Source organism: Tupaia chinensis, unplaced genomic scaffold, assembly GCF_000334495.1.
Source record: "Tupaia chinensis unplaced genomic scaffold, TupChi_1.0 Scaffold143756_1, whole genome shotgun sequence".
NCBI classification, from domain to species: Eukaryota; Metazoa; Chordata; class Mammalia; order Scandentia; family Tupaiidae; genus Tupaia; species Tupaia belangeri.
In genome coordinates, this window is record NW_006203605.1 from 889,897 (window position 1) to 899,419 (window position 9,523).

At 59.6% G+C, this 9,523-nt stretch overlaps 1 protein-coding gene across 6 annotated transcripts in view; it reads right to left on the reverse strand.

Moving 5' to 3' along the window:
- Nucleotides 1-9,523, reverse strand: part of BBS9 (Bardet-Biedl syndrome 9) — a 296,326-nt gene that overhangs the window by 3,154 nt on the left and 283,649 nt on the right. For 5 of the 6 annotated variants that reach the window (XM_027766861.1, XM_027766860.1, XM_027766862.1 and 2 more), the window contains 2 exons: nt 6,753-6,975; nt 327-683 (listed from right to left, as the gene is read on the reverse strand). In XM_027766861.1, the coding sequence (XP_027622662.1) occupies nt 475-683; nt 6,753-6,975 (432 nt within the window). In that variant the 3' untranslated portion in view covers nt 327-474. Of the gene's footprint in view, nt 1-326; nt 684-6,752; nt 6,976-9,523 lie in introns of those variants that run through there. The other variant, XM_027766864.1, reaches the window with a different exon arrangement.

The following is a 9,523-nucleotide window of genomic DNA, read 5'->3' on the forward strand; positions in this document are numbered from 1 at the left end:
CGCCAGGCCAGGATTCGAACTGCGGTCAGCCATGTGGGAGTCCAGCGCCTTAATCACAAAGCCACGTGCTGGCCCCAGTAGTCTAATTTTTAATAAAGAGCACATAAACACAAAGAAAAAGTTGGAGGGAGGTGAACCGGCAGAGATGCCACTCTGCGCATCCTGGTGCTGCCCCTCTGTGGGACCCTGCTGGCCTGTCCACCCGCTCTACCTCTAACGCGCAGCCCGGCGTGTGGCTGCTCATGGCTGTCCGTGCAGTCATCAGCTGACTACTGTTCGGGGAAGTCGTACCGTCCACCCTCATCCTGGCATAAGTGTGCGTGGTGTTTTCTTGTCGCTACTAAAAACAAGGACTAGTAAGCAGGAGACACTGACAGACAACAGGCAGCATGCCCGGAGACCACTGGCGGGGAGACACCGGGCCACCCTCAGCACCTGCAGGGGGCCGGGTCCAGGTCTGCAGACTCTCGGCCTTCACGAAGTGACGCGTGTTTCTGCGTGACTCGCACATGCACCTGCCGCATTTAAGCTGCCTCCAGAATACTTGGAAAGTGTCCGTGTAGACGCCGCACAGTGCCACGGTGCACGGCCCAGTTCTGGGTTCTTGCCGCTCGTCTTCCTAGCATTTCCGGTGTGCAGTGGCTGACTGCTCTGAGGGGCCTGTGTATACAGAGCCATGGCATCTGAGGATGAGAGACCATGTCAAGGTTGTTCTGAGGCTCCTGATAGGTGCCAGGCACCCTGGAGAGGGCGAGTGCCCTCAGGCACACAGAGAGGCCCTGCTCACGCCCTGCACCAGCCAGCATCGACGGCCGGTCGGAGAGAGAAGAAGGGCTGGACACTGTGGCCAGGCAGACCGGGGGCAGGGGGCTGGTTCCAGCCGAAGAGGCCTGAGCAAGCCGGGGCGTGTGCCAGGACCCAAGTGCACTGAGGTGGGCGGCCGGCGTTGGGACCCCTAGGCTGCTGCACTGTCCATTTGCCCTCCCTGCCTCTTGGTCTCTTTCATTCATGAAATAAACTAAAGAAGAGGAGGAGGAGGAAGAAGAAGAAAATAGGCGAGAATGATTACATGACAGAGGTACTAACAGAAGAATGTGCACAGCAAAGGGTTAAGAGAGACCCCCGCCCTCAGGAAAATGGACGAGGCCTTGCAATGCTTTCTCCTGAAGAGGACACTCTCTGTGAAGGTCCTCGCGGGCCGAATCTGAGTGCGCCGTCACGAGAACCTCATTCGGTCCTCTCGTGGCCGTCTCTGAGAACCAGCAGGTAAGGGTGAGCGTCACCGCACCCTGACCATGGCAAGGTAAGTAAGCTGGCTGCTCGTTTCCCTCACACGTGTCTGAGTAAGTAAAGCTCCTTCCACCTGCAATGGGACGCGTCCCAGGCTCGGATCGTCCTCAGACAGCGTCAGTGGGCTGCAAACCCTCTGCGTTTCGATCGATTCTGAATTTGTTCGTGGCCAGAAGACACGTGCACCCACAGAGACAGAGACAGAGACAGGGACAGACAGCATCTCCCATGGGGCATGCTCGGGTCACTGCCTCCTCTCCGTTTCTCCACACTGTGGGACTTGGGTGCACACACGTGCCTGGTGTATTTTTCAAGCCACTGGAGCCAGGATTCAAACCGCAGTGGGCCATGTGGGATCTGGCTCCCTTAACCGCCAAGCCACAGGGACGGCCCAATTCTAAACTTTCTAATTTGCCATAAGCTCTCTTTTTATCACTGCAACTTTGCCATTCACTATCACTTTGTAATAAATATTCCAAAAAGGTAAATCTTATGTTCTTCTTCTAAAAACTTCCCACCTAATCTTATATTTTTACTCTCCTGATTTAACTCTAGAATCCTTCCATCATGTTTTCCCGAGTACCTTTCGGCTTCACGTTAGTATTTACTTTTATTTTGAGAAGCTCACAAGTGGTGAGACTTGGTACGTGTCGGTACTTGCTAAGCATCTGCACGCATTACTGATTTAATGTGGCCAATGGCTCTAAGTGAAGCGCTGCTATTACTCCTACTTATAGCTGAGAAGGTGAAGACGTCGGCAGGTTGAGACTCTGTTTTCACATCGTGGGGCTGGAAAGGGGCCGGGGGAGCCCCTGCATGTCCACGCCGAAGGCCCGCCCGCAGCAGCACCTTCCCTGGGAACGCACGCCACTTCCTCTGTTTTCTCGGCTGAGCAGATTTTATGTCCGCTGTAGGAAAACCAGCTCGGAAGTCACACAGCCGTTTTTCCTGAGGTCTTTCCATAATAAATTTATCTGAATTTCCTTAATGAAAGACTCCAAACTTATAAAACTTTGAAATGTGAAACCAACAGTAAAATCGCATTCTCAACATTAAAGTTAATGCCAACTGTCTTACCCAGAGACCTCAGAGAATTAACTTCAAATTCTGTTGAAAGGGGTCATTTAGAAGTAGCCTCAAAATAACATCAAACCCTTAAAGCAAAAGATAATTAATTCAAGTTTAAAATACTAAAAAGTGGGACTTTTTTTTTTTTTGAGAGAGATTTTCACTATAGGGCGCGTGCGCTCGCCAGACAGACAGAGAGAGACATAGAGACAGAAAGCGAGAAATCACCCCCCAGGGGGGATGGTCACGCTGCAATCCCTTCTCCTCCATTCTCCTCTCGGGATCTTGGGCACGCACGCACATGCGCCCGGCGTGAGTTTTAAGCCACCGGGTCCGGGACACGAACCGCGGTCGACTACGTGGGAGTCCAGCGACATAGCCATTACGCTAACTGCTGGTTCCCTAAAGTGGGACTTTTAAATACATTTTCGAAAATGGCGGACTAGACACCTTATTCCGATTTATACGCTATCTTTTCCTATCCACTATAGCAAAGATGCACAAAACACCAATTCCTGGGTGGTCCAAACCACAGCTCCGAGTCATAGTTTCTGACCTGCACCACGGAAAGGCTCACCGTATTCACCCGCCCTCCCTTCCTTCCTTTCTCCCCTCCTGGCTTCCTTTAGGCCAGAAACCTGACAGTCCCAGCAGGAACGGCGCACACACTGACTTCCGACCCGCATGGTCACACAGGGAGTCCAGCGGAGGCCCCACAGGCGGCCAGGTCACCCCCAGCCCTGGAACCCCGCCGGCTCGCTGGCCTTGGGACGGCACTGCGCATACCGCCTGCCCTCTGCCCCAGGCTCCCATCCGAGACTGCTCTGACACGCGCTGCTTCTCAGGGCAAAGCACGCCCAGATGAGGTGACACTGGGACACCACGGAGGTGAGCCCTGTGCATAGCTGCCACACAGCAGGGACTCGACCCGCCTACTGCGGGCTCCCGGGTCTCACAACCTGAATCCTGCTGGTTACGGGACTCTTGACCACACCCTGGACACTGAGGGCTCGAGGCAGTGCCTCCCCCAAAGTGTGACAGGCCTGCCTTCACCCCACGTGACTTCCGGGACAAAGGTGGCAGCCTCCAGGTGGAGGCCGGCCAGACCCGCCGTTCACGCCAGGCTGTGACGTGCCGAGGGCAGAGGAGTGGCACATGCAGCCCAGATGGGAAAGGCGAGCGGGGAGGGCGGGCTCCCAGCCACAGTCCCCGGCACAGGCGTGGACGGACGCAGCTTGCTGCTTCTCCAACAGACTGCCCGGGCAGGTCAGGAAGATTCGAGAGTGAGCGAAGGCCAGCAGTGGGGCATGAGGCCAAGTCTGCGGGTTACTCCTAGCGGGGACGCCACACCCCACACCCGGGAGGATGCTGTCCCCGTGGCCTTCGCTGGGCTCTAAAAACCACGAGGCCAGGGAAGACCAAGGTTTTCTAGTCGCCAGCGCTTGACCGTCTGCAGTTGAGCAGGGAGCACGGGAAAAGCTGTACACCCGCCTTTAACGCTCACACTGCTCAGGCCTCCCGGCCTCCCAGCCTCCCTGTCAGGTGGGGCGGTGACCCAGATGGTGTCTTCTTTTTATTGGAGAAGTTTTCGCTATAGGGCGCATGCTCGCCAGACAGACAGAGAGACAGAGACAGAAATCAAGGAATCACCCCCCAGAGGGGATGGCCACGCCGCAATCCCCTCTCCTCCATTCTCCTCTCGGGATCTTGGGCACGCACGCACATGCGCCCGGCGTGAGTTTTAAGCCACCAGGTCCAGGACACGAACCGCGGTCGACTACATGGGAGTCCAGTGACATAGCCATTACGCTAACTGCTGGTCCCTACCCAGATGGTTTCTAAGTGCTGTCGGTTCTATATAAAAGATTGCGTCTGGGAAAAATCGTGGATGACTGAGTGTTCAGTAACCCATCCGGCCCCAGCCACTTCAGCCCTGCGTCTCTGACACGAACGTGACAGCTCAGCTAACAAGTGATCCTCAGTCTTAAGCTTGAAGCAGAAATAGCTCAGTATTTTATTATTTCTGATAATGTCACCATGTCGCCTATGGAAATACTAACAATTAGGTACAACACAAATCTGCGGGGACTTGAAAACGTGGAAACAACTTCTAGAGTTTATTTTGGTGCAAAAAAAAACATAAAATCCATGCAGGGTTCTTCAAAATACATAATTCTACGGACTTTCTGAAGACCCCTCATCTCAGGTAACTCTAACGTATCTCTGACCACAAAGAAGAGTCGTTTGAACCATCTCCCGTGTCCCCACACTGCTGGGCATGAGAAGAGATGTCACGGCAGCAGCCTGCTCCACACTCTGTGCGGCCTCCAGATGCTCGGGGCTGAGAGTCGGGTTCTAGCCCTAACCCCGCGGGGAACTACGTGGCTCCGGGCAAGCTGCCTGCCTGTAAAACAGAACCTCCTCATCTCTGTACCTGCCGGTGCGTGCCGGTGCACAGAAGTGTGAGAACTTGGGCTCCAGGCAGAGAAGTGCGGTGGGCAACACTGCGCGTGTCAGAGGCAGGGCTGATGCAACCGCATGACACCGTCGAGGTCAGATCAAGGCCAGTGGGAGGAAGAGGCACTAGACCGGGAGCCACCTATGGGCCACCAGGAAGCGAGAACTGTCAACCACGAGACACTGTTGCACCAGCTTGGTCCCTCCCACGCACGGTCAGGGACCAGACACGAGGGCACAGCACACTCAGACCTGGGGCTGTGCACACACGCCGGCCACACTCCTTCTGTCCACGCAGGCAGAAGACACTGGGCCCCACGGTGCCACACATGGACAGGAACACAGCCTCCAACAGCCACACAGCTGGTTAGGGAAACACACGACGGTGTTCCCCGTGGACCCGAGCAACCACAGGCGCGTCACCCCTCCTGCCGAGGCCGCTGCTCAGGGCACAGCGTGGGCGCCTTGGAGTGGGCCCCAACGGGCCCAGCCAGGGTCTGGGGAGACCCCAGGGCTGCTGTGGCCCAGGCCGACAGTCAGGGCAGCCCAGCCTGGTCACGCCGTCCTCCTGCCTGTCCTTCCCCCACGGCCCTACGTGACAGAACACGGACTCCCAGGGTCCTACGTGACAGAACAAGGACCCCCAGGGTCCTATGTGACAGAACACGGACCCCCAGGGCCCTACATGACAGAACACGGACCCCTAGGGTCCTATGTGACAGAACACGGACACCCATGAACCTAAAGCAGCTATCTCCCTGCATCCAACTTGGGGGCTGACCCCCACACAACAGCGGTGACCTGCCGACGTTGTCTCCGTGGCCCACACCACACGGAGCCTGGGAAGAGGCGAGCCACAGGAGGAGACGGAGCTCTGGGCAGGACCCCCGTGCACAGGGGCCTCGCCATGGTGAGGACAGAGGCAGGGCCCACACACAGGCCGGTGGCCCCCGAGTCTGCTCAGCATGGCCCACCGTTTCCTGTCTATCGCCCGCGGTCTCATCTGCACTATTTCTTTCTTCGTTTTTTTTTTTGTTTTTTTGTTTGTTTGTTTGTTTTTTTCTGGTCATAGGGCAGATGTGCTTACCAGGGAGAAAGAGAGACAGTGACAGAGAGAGGGAAAGTAAGTAGCCACCTGCCCGGGGGGATGGCCACATCACAATCCCTTCTCCCCTCGGGGTTTTAGGCACACACACGCACACGCCTGGAGTGATTTTCAAGCCACCAGATCCGGGACTCAAACCACAGTCGGCCATGTGGGAGTCCAGCGCCTTAATCACCATGCCACCTGCTGGCCCCTGCATTCTTTCCTACTTCAAGGCAGGCTGACTGGGCGGTGGGCGGCAACAGCAGGAGCACTGCCGTGGGCAAGGGTGGTGACCAAAGGTGGGAAGAGGGGGGCCGGCACCCCGGCCGCGGGCCCTGTTTTCGGGGCACTGAGGCTCCACTGCTGCCTGCTGGCCCCTTCACACCAGGCCTGGGAGCTGCGGCAGTCAGGGAGCAGCTGCGGCAGGACAACCACGCAGCCGGCCAATGTGAGCAGCAGATCTGGACACCCGGGGCTCTCCCCGACTCCGTGCTGGGCTGTCTGGCTCCTATCCGGAGCACTGCCCTGGAGCTTGCCCCCACCTCGCGACCCCAGCCTCTCCTTCCCTCCACCCTCGCTCTGACGACCATGATCCACGCAGCGGCAGAAGGGCCGTACTCCAGGGGCCACGCCGGCACATGGAAGCAACGTGGCACCAGGTCACCCTCACCCTCAAGAGCATGGTGTTCTGCAGCCACTTTCTACTGGTCATAGCAAAACAAACGCATCGCACCCTTGAAAGCAGAGGGAGGGGGACTGCAGATAGGCAATGCCGGCCAGGCCGGTCGACTTCCCCAGCTCTCAGGCTCAGCCGTCACGGCGCGCTCCCAGTGCTGAATCTGGCACTTACCTGGCATGACTGTGGGCTGAACAGTGGCGGTGTCAGCGCTCAGGCAGAGGCGGCCGCCCTTGGCCAGCCTGTCGCAGAGCAGGGCGATGTGCTTCTTCAGCCGGCTGGTGTCTCGGGGCACATCCAGCTGGCTGCCGAGGTTCAGCACCTGCTCCTTGGAGCTCCTGGACAGGCAGGTCTTCAGGAGGTGGGAGATGGCCGCATCCGCGGTCTCCACCCAGCCCTGGGGACAGAAGCCAGGCTTGGGTTAGGTGGGGGTGAGTACAAAGCGGGCCCCCGTGCCACTAGCCAGGACCCCGGGAGGGGAGCCCACGTCTGGTGCCAGGATACGGGGAGCGGGCACCTGCGGCCTCAGCCTGGTATGGGACCTGCCCTGACAGAGGGCTGACCTCAGCAGGGCCACTCCTCTCGGCCACCTCTAGCTAGAGGGCACTAAGGGCCTCCCTGTGAGGGTGGGGTGTGCGGGGCTGACCACCCCACCTGGGCAGCCTGGACAGCAGAGGACCTCGGGGTAGGGCGGGCATGGGCAGGCACCAGGACCAGTCTGCTCTGCCTTGTCTTTCTGCAGGAGGGCAAGCCAGCACAGGGAGGGCCTGGGAACAGGGCTGGGGGCGCCCGGAACAGAGAAGACGTCCCAGCCAGGGTCGCAAGCCTGGGGCTGCAGGCAGGAGCTGAAGGAGCTTACTCAGAGGAATTCAGGGACACGTCAAGGCTCCCAGTCCTCCGTCAGTGTCTAGGTGACACAACAGGACGCAAAGCAGGAAGCAGGCATCACCCACTGCTGGGAGCGGTGTGGCAGCTGCAGCAGGGGGCCTGCGGGGGGCGGGGTCCTCTGCGGAGCGGGTGATCTCCTGCACACCGTGGTGCTGCGGGTCTGGGAACACCAGTGCTGGGCAGGACCCAGACTTTGCCCTGGGCAACCAGCTCAGCAGGACCGGCCCAGGGAGGCGCCTCTGCGGGTGGGCTCAGGCCACCTGGCAAGGGTGAGGGGTAGGGAGCAGAGGGCGGGCCCCTGAGCTCCTTAGATAGCCCCGAGGGGCAGGACAACTGGGTGTCTTCGCAGAGACTCAGAGGCCCTACAGCACCACAGAGAAATGTGAGCCAAACCTAGGCGAGGCTGTCAGGGCCTGTGGTGTCCCCAGAGGCTGGCAAGGCCTGGAGAGCCCCGACATCCAAGGTGAGGTTGAAAAGACACACCGAAATGCACTCACCATCAGAGCACGGCCGACTAGCCAGCTCTGCCCTGGGCCACGGTGGCCACAAGCCGTGGCACCACCCTCCAGGCCCATCACACACAAGCCCACGGCCACGCCCTCGCTGCAGCTCCGGAACCCTGATCCAGGCACTCGTCTGACACACAGGCCCTTCCTGCCTCCTCCCGGCCCTGCTGTGCGCTCCTCTGCTCACCTGCGCCTGCCTGGCCCCGCGGGCCCCTGCACACTGGGCTCTCTCGGCCCACGCCCTCCTCCGTGCTTCCCTCCACTCCGCCCAGCTCAGGCGTGCCCTCCAGAGGGTGTGCTGGGCCCCCATTGCGGCCCTCAGATGTCATGCCTGCAGTCCCGCTGCAGCCCTCCTCGCCGCCCCGCTGCCGTCTGCAGGTGCCCTGTGCATGGTGCCCAGAAGGCAGTCAGAGAGCTGGGACCCAGAGCCAGGACCGCAGCCCAGCCCCTTCAGTACCACGAGGGAACGCAGAGCTGGAAGGCCCCCACGCACCGTGGTTCGAGTCCCGGCCTAGCTGGCCCGAAAGTCTGCTGGGTGTGAGCGTGCACTGCCAGCTCTGGAGGGCCAAAGGGAGGGTCCTCCAGAGCCCGTGACCGAGCCCGTCGAGGGGCTCTCTCACGTATGTGCTGTCATGAAGTAAATGAATGCAAAGCAAGACCTTAGGCTGAGAGGACCTTGAGTTCTTTCAGTCTCGCGACATTTCCCAGGGTCTCTCATCAACGGCAATTATCTGCCGAGGCTAACCCGGCCATCTTCGAGACCTGTGATTACTACCTCTGAGGCACCCAGACCCCCCACGGCCCTCATGCCACCCTCCTGAGCCACAGGAAGTCAGACCCGGCCCTGCATGACAGCCCTTCTGCCTGTGGAGACGGCAGTGCCACACCCGCTCCTCCAGAGCAAGCTCCTGCCCCCCAGTTCCTCCTTATCTAAACGTGGCTTAGCTGTGCATGGCTCCTGCACCCCCAGGAGGCCCAACCACTGCTCCCTCCTAGAACCACGTGGGGGCTGACGTGGTGGCAGGACCCTGTCACACAGCAGCTGGGAGCTGAGGCAGGAGGATCGGGCACGGCGAGACCCTGTCTCGAAAAACACCTCAGAGGGAACAGCGGGCGGGGAGCAGAGGAAGCAGAGAAGGGCGGGGAGGGCATCACGTGGACACCTCGGTCCACCTCTTCACGCCCTGGGTCAGCGCGGGCACTAACGCGCTCACTGGGCTTGGGGGACAGTTTCCTTTGTCTAGTCTCGTGATGGCCATGGGGCCTCCCAAGCTCGCAGGACGTAGGCTCGGCCCACTGTTACCTCCACTCCTGTCTTCAACATGAACCCCGCCTCGGGAGCCTGCGAACACCACCGCTGATGGCCCAGGGTGCCTGCACCTGCCAGGTCCCTTCAACCACTGGACCCAGGGGCATGGCTGGCGGCCTGACTTCTCGGGGGCCGAGCTGCTGCTGCAGGCTCTCCCCGGCAGATTCCGGTCCTCGCGCCCTGTCCACCTTCCCACACAGAGCTTCTCCCAGCACGCCAGCCCGGCCTCTGCGTCCCAGCGC